Here is a 14617-nt window from a genome sequence, read left to right on the forward strand (position 1 = left end):
CCTTAAATTACTCCTCTATCTCTGCCAGCTTACCATTAGCTTGTCCTATAGAATACTTAACCCTCATGGTTGTTAATGGCTTATTAGTCATAACACTAATGTTCTTAGATATAAGGTTTCTATCGCTCTAGTATTAAACATCTCCGAGACAATAAAACGTTCTGACGAAACGTACCCTAACTAAAATCAGGATCCATGCGAGTCTCCATAGCTTGAGATAACGATTGCTCTATCGCAAGTAAGTCCAAAGTTTTCCCTATTTGAGAACTTTTTCCTTAAGTGTCTAGGGTGTCTATATTCATAACAGATTATCGGGTAATCAATTTCGCAATCAAGGCCCTTCTTGTACAGTATCTAGGCTTAGTGGTTATTCCTACCTCTAACAGACCATAATGCGTACACTCGAGTGGTTCCTACCAAAATTTTCTTTGAATCACTTCATATTCCTTATCTAGTAACATTGGGACTTCTGCATGATTTACTTCAATATAACCACGCTGGCCTGGCGTCATTATATTGTACTAAATCGTACGTTCATTCCAACATCATTCCATATGGTCAATGTAACGTGTTCACTTCAAGTTCTACTCAATTTCATCTAACAGTGCTTTATCTATGCTATCTCAAAACAAAATCTACATAATTAATCTCAAGGTTTCTCGGTGTGGGTGCGTAGGTTCTGTAGGTCATGCCTCAATGTCTAAATGTCCCGAAATTTCTTCAAAATGTCCGGGTTCAAGTAACATTGTTAGGTTCCTTTCTAGAAATTCAAGCTGGGTCTCGTGTTGAGTTGTACGTGTAGCAAGTAGTAATATGATATGTCTTGAGGTGACTCCCAAGTCTTTGGGTATGGCTGAGCATCAGTGGAAGGCACTCTGACCTTGAGAAAGGAGATGTCCTCCCGACTTCTCTAATGCCTAAGAGTGTTAGGGACCTAAGTCCGGAAGTGTCGTTAGATCGTCGAGTAGTGGTGGAGAATGGAAGAGATAAGTGACGGTCACGAAAGTGTACGGGATACGGGTCATCTTGCAGAAACTGAACATCCTTCGAATGTTCATACGTTGTACGTGGCTAATTAGGGTGAGCTCGGGGTGCGGTTACTCCGACAAATCCTCGCATATCTCCTCCTCCGAGGATCAACTTTAGTGGGCGTGTAATCCGAGGGGTACTCCTCCTAGATTGCGTGAAGTAATGCTTCGATCTCTGGAACGGTGGAACAGTAGTAACAGGTGGATTGCAATACTAATCCTTAAGGTTAGACGTGTGGGAAATGGGTTCAGAAGAACATCTGAACTAGGAAAAGTAAGTTTTTCCAAGTCGATGCAGCGAATAGCAGGCATGAAGCAAGCACGTAATCAGGCACTACAGCAACCTAGCTCGTTTACAGCAGTATATAGCATGGCAATATTAACAGTACTAAACATAAGTAACATGCAATCGAAAGCAGATAGTAGCATGCAGTAGCTAGAATAAGCAAAAGCATGCAGCGAGTTTACATAGCAGTAAAAGGAAACGGTAGCATGCAGCAAGTTCATACGATAGTAAAAGTAAGCAGTGGCATGCAGTAGTAGTAAGCAGTAACATGTAGTAATATAACACAGTAGCATGCAGCAGGTTCCGCAGAAACAAGTAAACTAGCAAGTTGTAGATTAGTCCTATTAGTGAATCCTACTCGGGTCGGTCCTAGACTCACTAATGCAACCTAATTCCCTACAACCAATGCTCTGATACCAACTGTGACGTCCCGTACAAAATAATCGTGTACGGTACATCAACAACAGGATCATTACAAGGTCAAACACTATATGCTGTTTGAAAACCAGTTTTGCATTCATGAACAGATAACGTTTTACAAAAGATGAATAGGAAACATTAACATGAGTACATGATACTAAGGTCATTACAAAGCTATTGTTTTGAAAATAACATAAGTTGCGAATGCAAAGTAAAAGTTCCATGCTTGAGACATCTCTAAGTAATGCAGCGGAAGTCTAACACAGTAAGTCTGTAACAGCAAGTCTATACACTGAGACTAGAACAGCAAGGCTAACAGCGGAAGCAACAACGTCTAAACACCTGAGAAATACATGCTTAAAATGTCAACACGAATGTTGGTGAGCTATAGTTTGTTTGTATTCAGTAATGTAATGTAGGCCACGAGATTTCAGTGCTTCAAACAAGCGTTTCAAATCAGTAATTCAAATCAGTATGATAAAGTATATGTATAACCGTGGGCACCCGGTAACTAGACTTAACGTTTATAACCCCCTGAAAGTACACTTGGCGAGTGCGTATGTTCACGAAGTATTAAACACCCGTTAAATGCTAGCGCGACTAGCCCGAGTGGGGATGCCAAACCCTATGGATCCATATCTAAGATTCGCGTTCACCGGTTCAAAAACCAATGACTAAACGTTACCGTGCTAAGGGGAAAGTTTATGCCGTTGTATAACCCACACACATATAAAGTTTAAGTACTCGTGCCTAACATGTAAAATGTAAAAAAGCGCATGTATTCTCAGTCCCAAAATAGTTAAAGTAAAAAGGGATACTATAACTCACAGTGAATAAGCAATACAAGTTGATACGAAAGTGTGCACTTAGAAAGTCGGTCCGAAAGGTCGTCAACCTAAATAAAAGATTACTAGGTCAGTAGGTTGTATTTATAAGTTCTAATAGTGCATAAAATAAGTTTAAGTGTCATCATCATCATCATTCATCATCATAAAAGCCAAGTAAGTTAATCAAGTATAGTGGTCAAAACAATAGGCTGAATTGGATCAGCTGCTACGACCTCTACGTAAATCGAAAAGACATAAAATCAGTGTCCATGGCTCCGTATGAGAGTTCTCTAGTTGCTGACTAATTTCTAGACTCAAACTCGTCTTAGTTTGACAGTGGTGATGGTCTAAGTGCGAGTAGGTCCGAATTTTCAGCACACCGTTACAAAGGAGTATTGACTTTCGGAAGGCCATAGATCCTAAACCGTAACTCGGATTAAGACGAGGTCTAAATGGAAAATCATCTACTCAAAACGAACTAACTGAAAATCAACTTTCCAGTAGCCCAGGTAGTATGATCAGATACGAAAAACAGTAGGTTAGGTGCTCCGGTGGGGTTCTTAGTACTTGATGCTCATCACTGTTCTCATCCTTGATGCTTGTAGCTTCAAGTGTACAACTCGTTGATGGTTTAGCATCACCTTGACTAAGATTCCACCATCAATACACAATATGTTAAGACCAAGTAAGAATACAACTCAATCAAGAGTCTTAGATGGATGATGAACCAAGGTTACATCATATCCTTAGTCTTAACACAAATTCAAGTCACATTTACAACTAAAGCTACAAACTTTACATCAATCAAACAAGTATGAACACAATCTAAGTCAAATGAGGTGATAGAACCCTAAGCTAGAGAGCTTGGATCTATTTCACACAAGTTACAAGGTTGTAAAGCTAGAAAGCTTGCACCTTTGATGTTCTTGAAGATCTTGAAGCATAAAGCTTGGATCTTGATGCTACATGAAGATTACAAACACAAGTTTGAATCTTTTCAACAAAATAACAAGATCATAAGTTAGAAAACTTAAATACAACAAAAAGATATGAAGATTCAAGCTAGAAAGCTTGAATCTTGATTGTTCTTGAAGATCTTGAAGCATAAAGCTTGGATCTTGAAGATACATGAAGATTACAAATAAAAGTTTGAATCTTTATCACAAAATAACAAGATTAAAGCATAAAATAAGTAGATCTACAAAGTTGGTGAAGATTCAAAGCTAGAAAGCTTGAATCTTCCATGTTCTTGAAGGATTCATACTTGAATCAACAAGATAAAATCAAGATCAAAGTTAAAGGAACTTGATCTCCATATAATGATGATGATGAGCCACGAATTTGAAAAGAAAAAGAGGAAGAAAAGAAAACTTACAAGAATACTAGAAAGGAAGGAAAGAAAAGAGCAAGTGTGTGTGAAAATCAAAATGAGAGCAAGTGTAAAATGGGGGAAGTATGACTAGTATTTATAGGCAAAATAAATGACAATGATTGATGACATGGAGGGGAGGGGGAGACACCATTTTGCTTTTTGGGTAGTGGTTGTCTAAAGCATGTACTTATGCTAAAATCTCATGTAACCATATGGATAATCCTTATCCAAATGCTTGTATGACTCATTAATTAATTTATTTTATTTATTTTATTTATTATGGGTCACTAGTAAATAATACTTGGGCTATTTAATTGGGTCACTAGCTAGAGTAGGGTGAGCTTAAGTTCAACAAGGTAGAAAGTCCAACAAGACTAACTATTGTGCATAATTAAATTACTACGCGTAATTAAGCATCCAAAAACCCAGGTAATTATTATTATAAAATAATAATTAATATTTCGCAGTCATAACATTCCGATTACGACAAAAGTTAAACGTGCGCGCAGTTCGCGGTTTATTCGAAACGTCAAATAACACTAACGGTTATAAAGGCTTCCAATGATCAAGTTATGTATCCAACGTACTCTAAGGCACGTTTTAACATATAAATGGAAGTAAACCACATAAATCAAGTTTCCAGAGTATAAAGTAACACAGTACGCACAAATACGCAGTTTCGCAAAAACACAAGGCACAAACGCAAGTCGAAAAAGTCGGGTCGTTACATATAATATATACTCCATATCATATTTGATATGATTAAAGATCTTCAAATCTTGTTTTGTTTTGATATACTCCATATTATAAATATAATAGGTTGTGGCTTGGAGTTAAATAGTGAGAAAAAACTAACTCAATTTTTGTTCTAAGAGATATACGAAAACAAAATAAAGAAACTAGAGCATTACATCTTATTTTCTTTCAAACAAATAATTTCACATACGGAGTATTATCTATTCTTATATTATTCGTTGTATTAATATAATTTGATTATATTAATACGTTACTTGGGTTTGGACTAGCATCCATTGACGGTCATTTGAAGTGTAGTGTGGACTATCCAAAGAGACGGTCATACTTTTGATCGTGTGTTTCTCTTCTTCAATCAGTTTCTTTAAGAAAGGTATATCGTTTACTCACTTTGTGAATTACATATTTTGACAATTATTAATGGTGTAACTGGATCGATGGGAAGGTTTAATCGTGTGCATGTTTTATTAAATATGTGATTATTTAATCTTGTAAAATTTTGTTCATAAAATAATAAAAGATTATTATTTTAACTATCCGCTGCGTAATTCTGAATTGTTAAAAGTACACACGATTTTCCAACCAAATCTCAAGTATTTCTTTATGTCCCTTTAATATATGGTCTTGATGTTTCCATAGTGTATGATGTATTAATTCGGGAACATGTGTCGATTAGTGATTTCATTACTCGGTCAAAGTTGTCCTTGTTAATCTAACTCATATATCAATGCATTGTACTGTGTTGTATTCAATGTGACATCTCACATACTGAGCGATATCATTACTGAGCGATGGTGGGTGATAGATGTGAATTACATAAATTAATAAACGTTGTTGTAATGGGCCGTGTTATGTGTTTTTGATAAGCTCAAATTGTTTATGCTATGAGATGGATATATTAGTTTGTTGACTTGTTGCACTTGGTAGTCAAATGGCATTACATCCTTAATTAGTCATTACATCCTTAATTAATCCCATGTCATGTTGTGGGATACAGTGTCGTGAGATTGAGTATTGTTGTTGTTTGTGGAATATACTGTAATGTCTTATGTTGATAAAAGCCACATCCTTAATATGTTGTATTTGTGGTATTAACAATATACGGGTCGTGGGATGTGCAGAGTAGTCTCAAGCAGCTTAGTTTATACAGAGTACATTATTTGAGCTTGTTTGGTAATCTGTTGATTGACTTGGACAAGGGATTTGTTCGTATGATTGATGCCGTCTTTTTGATATTATCGGTTGTGTCAATCTGCATCCACAGGTTGACATACTTTTTATAAGTGAATATTCGTTACCTTCAATTGACTTCTTAAGGGTTATATCTAAAAAGTTACCATACATCCCAAAAATAAAACTCATACGGAGTATATAATAACCTGTCAACATTAGCTACTTCCTTTTATCCCTTTAATAATTTGTACTAGATGAAAAAATGTGATTACGGGAGTCTTAGTTTAGTGGATTCGAATTTGAAACTGGTAATAATGTATATCTTTAGTGAAAAAAGTTATCAGCCCTTGAGTGTAAAATGATACAAAAATTGTTTACTTGATAGTATAGTTAAATTTGTATACTTTGACTATAACTAGAGTCGGACCGATCCGAATGATATATAAATGATTCGGTCATCGATCCTCATTTTTCTTTAAAAATGTTCTCGAATCGATTTGGGTATAACTCAGTTTTATCTATGATCATCAAAGTTGTCATAAAAAACTAGTTCAATAGATATAGTACCTTAGGTATGTTTTTGACAATTTTGTCAAAAAGTATGAGAGTATTATTTTTTAATTAAAATTGAAAATTTATTTTATTTGTAATGGTACAGTATTTTGTTAATCAGAAATCTTTTGCTCCCCTTAATATTTCACAGATTTTGCTAATGACCTAAAGGGCTATTGTTAACAAGCATTAAGTTATTAAGTTATTGTACATGACAATTATTAGTTATTTTTATAAATGCGTTTATCAAAGTATACCATTTTTAAGCATCTTAACGGTAGTAGGTTGTATTCTCGAGTGTTTCTTTTAGCGAAAAAGAGTGGAGAAGAAAGGAGATGAGAGTATTTTACTACCCTTTCCAATCCGTCCAAATATGGTCGGAGAATTTTGGTGACAAAATATAAAGGTGCTATCCTTCCTAATCATCTCCTCTCCTTTCATTTTCGCTCAAATTTAAAACTCGAGAATCGCTGTTATTTTTTAATCCATCAATCTCCTCTCATTTTCATCCTAAATAAATCTCGAGAATACAGCACTTTTGTTTGCAAAATCGTACGTATTATTCAATGACAATCTTCTTCGATTTTTGTAAAAAGATTCGTGGAAATTTTTTTTGATAATAACAAGTATTCGGGTCGGCCCGCTTCGCTGGGCCCAAAATCGCTAGCCTGGAAGAAGAAGAAAAAAAACGCCCCCTGCAAGAATCAAACCTGCACCCATCTGGAAACAATAAAGGCCACCAAGCCACTCAACCACTTATATCTTTGTGTTATTATTTTACAGTGTTTAATATATATCCCTTAAAATTAGAGGGTTGGGCAAAATTAAAAAAGTAATCAAAAGGGAGTGAAATTTAACATAATGTAAAGACTGGGAGGGTAAGGTGACAAAATTGTAAAAAAGTTTCAAATCAATAGTTCCATTTTTTTGTTCTAATTGATACTATCTCCCTACTTATTAAAAGAGGAGCAAAATAGTGAAATAATTTTTTATTTAAATTCTTGAAATTAAATTCTAACCATTAGATTAAAAGTAGTAAGCCTCATCTAACCATTGATTCAAAATCCAAAATTTTATTACTAATCAATTTTAGAAATCATAATTCAAAGACTAATCTACCTTTAAAACAAAACAAATTTACAATATTTGAAATTTGAATAATATTCTTCCCACTAATTATACTTACTTATCTTCAATTACTTATTTGATCCAAAAAATAGGCCTCCTACCAAATTAACCTCCATACAATACTGATCGATGTATTTTATACTATATGTATCATGATAATTAGGGTTTCATACCTTCTTAGGGTTTCATACCTTCTCTTCCATTCCACACAAAAAGGCGACCCATCTAGAAAAATCATCCATATCCGTTGGACTGCTTATAGATTATACATACAAATTCATTTTCATATCCGAATATCCTTCCCATCGCTTCAAGAAATTAAAGTAGCATTGTCGCAACATTGAAACTAGGTTCAGATGCAAAAAGGGATGGAATACGACTTTTTAATCCTCCGCCTGAATCAAATTCATGAATTACAATCGCTGGATTCAATGATATATACAGGTATCTGATTCGTACCTCCCATTTTGTTATTATAATCGATTTTCAAGATCTTTTATCAAGTTTATATATTTTATTATAATGAATTTTTTTAATGGTAATTTCATTCAAGAATAATACTCTCGACACAAACCTTCCAGGTGCATATGTTTGAAAAAAATTGTTAATTCACTAAAAAAAAATTCATATTTTTATTACGTTTTTGATGATTATACCGATTATATTTTGATTCACAATATATTATATATTATCTTTAATATATTATGTTCTTAATTCATGTTCTTAACAAAAACTGTTTTAAGGTTGAAGATATGTTCTTAATTTGTTAGAAATAAATTATTGAAATTTTCCGACAATTAGTATCAATATATTAGTGTTGTTATATTTTTTGACTATTTTTTCCTTTATATATTTTATTGTGAAATTTAATTAATTCCTTTTTAAAAATCTTATTAAATATTAAATCAAATTTTCGAATTCTAAATTCAAGAAACAATAACTGCATTCCCGCAATCACAGTTAATTTGATTTTTTTGTCATATTATAAATGCCTTCCTATAATAATTTTTAGTAAACATTATACTTTATTTTAACTGTATTTTTTTTTTTTTTTTGCTAATTAACTACTATGGCGGTTTTTTCTATATATTATCCTAAAAACTGACATTTCTTATGATCTCATTGATATATATATATATATACACACACACACGTAGTATCCCAGTTTGCAAATATCAAAACCTCCTATTCAGCTATTTCGAAATAAAAAGGTATCATATGAAGTGCACTGCTACTGCTTATATAATGTTTACATCATCATAATGCTTATTGTTTGATTGTTTGTGTTCTCATTGTATCATTATTATTATACTGCTCTTCAGAAGAAATGGCTTCCAAACTGATCACGATCCGAGAGATAACCCCAGGGAAAAGTGCCATCCATCCGAGTCTCTGTTCGCTAAGCTGAACACAATGGAGGTTTGTATATTATTATCTTCGTTTATGATAAAACATAATCTGAAAAAGTAGTGTTATATGGAGTCGGGTATAATACTTCAGATAGATTAAAGTAGTTGTGTGGTTTCAAGTATATATTTGTTCATTCAGTTTTCTATACTGGTGCTCCTTATACTCTGGATGAAGTTATAGGTATAACATATGATACCGCAAAAGGTCCACCCTCTTTTTTCAGTATAAAATAATCGTGTTTGCTTCCTGATTTAAGTTTATTTGTTAGTGTGGTATATAATAAAAGGGGAAGCAATTGCAGCAAATCTGTTGTTTTAACCCTGACTTAAACGTATGTTTAATTGTTTTGGTAGCAATAGACACTTTTGTTGTGAGCTGAATATGTTAAACTTTGTTTGATCTTAATTTTACAGGTTCATCTTACATAACTGATGGTGTGGCTAAAAACAATGTCACCTTGGATGAAGGAACACAAGAAATCACAATGGGTGAGTTTATTTTTACATTGTCAACATGTATGATGTTCTTTATCGAGTCAACATGTGAGCTTTTAATCTTAATGGCTTTGTGAGTGGTTGTAGCTTGATTAATTGTTAATCTCGGGTTTTTGTTAAAGGAGTAAAAACACGTTTATTTAGTAAATATCTATTTTGTTGCTTGACCAATTCTAAGCTAAAATTTCATATACTTTTGGGTGGGTTTATATTTATTATATGCAGGTGTTGCAAGTTGGGTATGAAGATGGAACTGTATGGCTGATGATGTTGATGAAAGTAAGCTCAAATCATATACCTTTTATTAATATTGCTTTAATTATTATTATTATGTTATGTATTCATTTTGTTCAATGACAAGTAGCATCAAATTAGTTTGATATAATATGTTCTAGGTTTTGGGTGGTTTTATTATTTTATTTAGCACTATATTTTGTTTAGTGCTAATGTTCTCAGTTCTTTGAGTAACATCTCTTTGTGCACTAGGTAGTAGTGCAAATTTCAGGTATTAAATTTCAAGGTCTTCTCACGACTTCAGGATGTATGTCATTCTAATATTCAACAATTGTAAGAATGAAAATAGCTAAAAAATTCTTCGATTTACTTAAGTTTTTTATCAATTAGGTTAACAATATGGATGAGGTTAATTTTTGGTCTTCACGTTTGTATATAATAGCTTATGACATTAATCTGGATACTGATGGTCAAAACCCAAATGAGCGGGTTAATATTGTATCAGGGTTTGTCTATACACTCTGTTACTTTTTTATTCTCTGTTAATTTTTATTTTGTCTCTCTTTATCATCCAATCCAATTACTAATGAAGGAATATTGATGCTTGGTTTTGAGAAAATTATATTGGAATGATATCCAGAATGTATTAAGTACAACATAATCCGACAATTTCAAATTTTCTATGGCCGCTACTTAGCATAGTTTACAGGCATCATCTTTTCAATTTGATTGAATTTTGTCTGTGTTGGTTGTCTTTTAGATGAACCTGCCCGATTTAAAGGATTTGTGGCGATTCGTAGAGGGGATGAGTTGCTACTTGCTAGATCTATAAATCCCACATGAAATGTGTTCACAGTTACTTCTAGACAGGTTGTTCCATACCTTTCTCTTTTTTTTGTCTATTAGCTATGAAGTGTTGCAACAAACCACCCACATGAAATGCTTAATAACAATTTGCAAATATGTAACTTTGACTTTGTATTATACCTAATAAAAAGGAAACTATAAGCTTTGAAAGTTGACTATTAATATGCATAGATCATTGTTAAATGAGCTCCTGCTAAACCCATTTTACCCGTTGACCCATTTTACCCGCTTCCAAATTAAATCTATCATGACGGATAGATTTGGTTACTTGATGTAGTGTATTAAGTAATACAGTGGCATACATCTGGGCTCTTGCTAAATGAGGTGACTACCAGTTTCTAAGTGTTAGTTGTGTTTATATTCATTACCAACTACTAAATATTTGTTTTTATGCAAATTTATTTATAATGTATGCTAAGATATTTGACAGTGTAATGTAGGAATTGATGGAACACATTACACTTTGATGTTGTGGCGTTACTTTTATTTCATGGTTGGCACAATAGCACCATTTTGATGTTTAATCTTTTTATTGGGTTATAGTACTTTCATTGCTCACTTTAAGTTGTTTTGTTGTTGTGGTGCAGGTCTATATGGCAGGAAGTTGGCGAAGTATGTTTATGTCACCAGGAGGCCAACTAAGATCCACTCACTATCACATGCACCTCTCATGAATGGGAGTAAGAGAAAGAAGAATTAGTGGACCAAAATAGTGATAGAGGACAAGTGAGGCGTCTTTAGCTAATAAGTTTCTGCAAATAACATTGTAAGGTTAATTAAATTAATTCATGGAATGATGACAATTTGCGTGATTCAGTTCGAAATCATCTTTTTGTTAATTATTAGTTGGCTCAAGATGTTAGTTATTAAGCATGTCAACTAAATTAAATCATTGATGTTAAAAATTGCAAATAGATCTCCATTTTACGATTTCATGGTTGATCAAGGTAATGTAAATAAGCCAATAGTAAGATTCCTGATTGCTCTACAGATATTTAAATTGTATGTTTGCTCATCAGTATGTGACTTTCTTATATAGTTATATATGTAAAGAGTACATTGTGTATCATCATATTAATACCTATATCTAAAAGGCAAAGTGAAATGAATAACACTATTTCTTTTTCCACTTTTTCTCGCACTTAACCCTCCAACTTCTATTAAAATACAAATCGACCCTCACTTTATACTCTTATTATAATACAAAACTTAACCCCCCCACTTTTATTAAAATACAAATCGAACCCCCACTTTACTAACTTTTTTTTTTTACTAATATTCAATTTTCACAAACTTAACCCCCTAAATTTTATTAAAATACAAATCAAACTCCCACTTTATACGTATATTTTTTTCCAAATTTCACAAATTAACCCCCTAACTTTTATTAAAATACAAATCGAACCCCCACTTTACTAGCTTTTTTTTTTAAATAAAACCCGAACGCTAAAAGAAGCAACTTTCACAAAAGGAACAACCTTTCAATGTTAGATGTCGAAAAAAATTCTTTTTTACAAAATAGATCAAGACTTTTTTTTAACTCGCATTCAAAACGGAGCCCCCGGCGCGAAGCGAGGGCTCTACAACTAGTCTACATCTAAAAGGCAAAGGCCAAATGAATAATACTATTCTTTTTTCCACTTTCCGCAAACTTAACCCCTAACTTTTATTAAAATACAAATCGCACCCTCACTTTATACTCTTATTAAAATACAAATCGCACTCTCACTTTATACGTATATTTTTCCCAAATTTCACAAACTTAAACCCCTAACTTTTATTAAAATACCTATATCTATTATATACCTATATCTAAAAGGCAAAGGATAAATGCATAGTACTATTCCTTTTTCCACTTTTCGCAAACTTAACCCCCAAACTTTTATTAAAATACAAATCGCACCCCCACTTTATACTCTTATTAAAATACAAATCGCACCCCCACTTTATACGTATATTTTTTTCCAAATTTCACAAACTTAACCCACTAACTTTTATTAAAATACAAATCGAACCCCCACTTTACTAATTTTATTTTTTTTACTAATATTCAATTTTCACAAACTTAACCCCCTAACTTTTATTAAAATAGAAATCGAACTCCCACTTTATACGTATATTTTTTTCAAATTTCACAAACTTAACCCCTTAACTTTTATTAAAATACAAATCGAACCCCCACTTTACTAACTTTTTTTTTAAATAAAACCCGAACGCTAAAAGAAGCAACTTTCACAAAAGGAACAACCCTTCAATGTTAGATGTCGAAAAAAATTCTTTTTTACAAAATAGATCAAGACTTTTTTTTAACTCGCATTCAAAACGGAGCCCCCGGCGCGAAGCGAGGGCTCCACATCTAGTTATTTAATCAAATAAAAGATACATATTATTTTTAAAATGTATAACTTCATTATAATTTTTAAAATGTATAACTTCATTATGGATATTTTTTTTAAATGATCCCGCGAATTCGCGGGTCTTTAACTAGTATATAATATAATGAGATTAACAATATATAAACTATTCCGTACTACCGTATCCCTATATAAATCATATCACGCTTCCATGTCATAAAAAACTTAAAACCCTAGTAATGGCATCCCAAAAAATCAAAATCAATATGTCCGACCATATACCATTTGAAATTCAAACTGAAATCATGAAAAGGTTTCCAGTGAAATCACTGATGCGATTCAGAAGTGTCTCGAAACCATGGAAATCATTGATCGATAGCTCTGGTTTTGCTTCTGATTACAGTCTCCGTCACACTCAACGATACTTATTTATAGCGTATAAAGATCCCCACGAGATTGATCGATATGTTTCAATTGTTGATGATGATACTTTTCCAGATATCTTTCCAGAAAAGATATCTGATATGTTTGCAATTCTTCCAGATTCTATTAAACAAAACCGAGCAACACTTGTGGGTAGCTCTCAAGGTTTGTTGTGTTTTTGTGGCTCTTTTTGTGCTATTATTTGCAATCCTTCCATTGGAAAATCAAAATCGGTTGAATTTACTACACCTGCTGTTGATGTTATTTTTAGTGAAAGGTTTTTTGGATTTGGAATTTGTCCAAATACTAATGACCCTACACTTGTCAAGATTACCTTTCCTCACACACTTTTTGAACCGCGAATTTGGACCATTGTCGTTTTTTCGTTTAAAACAGGGTCTGTGAGATCTTGTTCATTTAGCAATTTAAACAATCTGCTTTGTAAATCACTTGAACTTTCATCGTTGAGTGAATGTGTAGACGGGTTTATTTATTGGTGTGCTTGTAACACGGACGATAACTCCTGGGTAATTATTTCGTTTGATATGAGTAATCAAGAGTTTGGAGTTATACAACTTCCAGATAGTTTTACACGTTACAAATATGTGGAGTTGTCTAAGCACAAGGAGTCTCTTGTTTTGATTGCCAACGATTACTACGTTGCCGATTCTGATTATGATGTATGGATGATGGAGGGTGATGATGTTACGAAATTGTTTAAAAAGCTATTCACCATAAATTCACCCGATAATCATGTGGCGGATTTGGTATTCACCCGATAACGGTGTAGGAATCTTGAACTTGATAGATAATTCTATATTAAGTAATGTGTCATCGATTGGTACTTATGAACCCTTCTCAAATTGCTTCAAGTCGACTAAGATAACTGGAATTCGTGGATCCACCTATATGAGGTCTTACAGGGAAACAATGCTTCTGAATGATTACTAGGAGTTTAAATCGACAATTGTTTGATTAATTAAATGTTTAATTGCTAAGGTGGAGCAAGCAGCCATGTTTTTGGGTCAGGAAAAATCACTTTTATTACTCTTAACTATTATTTACTTTTTTACATCAATGTCATTTTGGGATGATTCGAGTTTTTATTAAGTTGGTATGGATAATGAGATGTTCCTTTGATTTAATCTCAAGTATATCTTTCTATTTCTTTAATATGTGGTCTTGCTCTTTTCCATTGTTAGTTAAACTCATATTTCAGTGTTTGTACTAGTGTTGAATATAATGTGACATCTCAATTACAACTATTAATAAGTATCCAGCTATTACAATTATGCA

General features: G+C 33.1%; 1 protein-coding gene across 1 annotated transcript; it reads left to right on the forward strand.

Annotated features, from left to right (window-relative positions):
* The first annotated feature begins 13164 nt into the window (after positions 1 to 13164).
* LOC139888113 (F-box/kelch-repeat protein At3g06240-like) lies at positions 13165 to 14103 on the forward strand. The gene has a single exon (XM_071871150.1). It carries the CDS (start codon positions 13165 to 13167, stop codon positions 14101 to 14103), a length of 939 nt encoding a protein of 312 aa, XP_071727251.1.
* Positions 14104 to 14617: the final 514 nt, after the last annotated feature.

This window comes from Rutidosis leptorrhynchoides, chromosome 1, assembly GCF_046630445.1.
Source record: "Rutidosis leptorrhynchoides isolate AG116_Rl617_1_P2 chromosome 1, CSIRO_AGI_Rlap_v1, whole genome shotgun sequence".
Lineage (NCBI taxonomy): Eukaryota > Viridiplantae > Streptophyta > Magnoliopsida > Asterales > Asteraceae > Rutidosis > Rutidosis leptorrhynchoides.

Excerpts from the sequence above, each read along its gene's own strand:
- LOC139888113 (XM_071871150.1), top strand. The coding sequence starts at position 13,165 with ATGTCCGACCATATACCATTTGAAATTCAAACTGAAATCATGAAAAGG.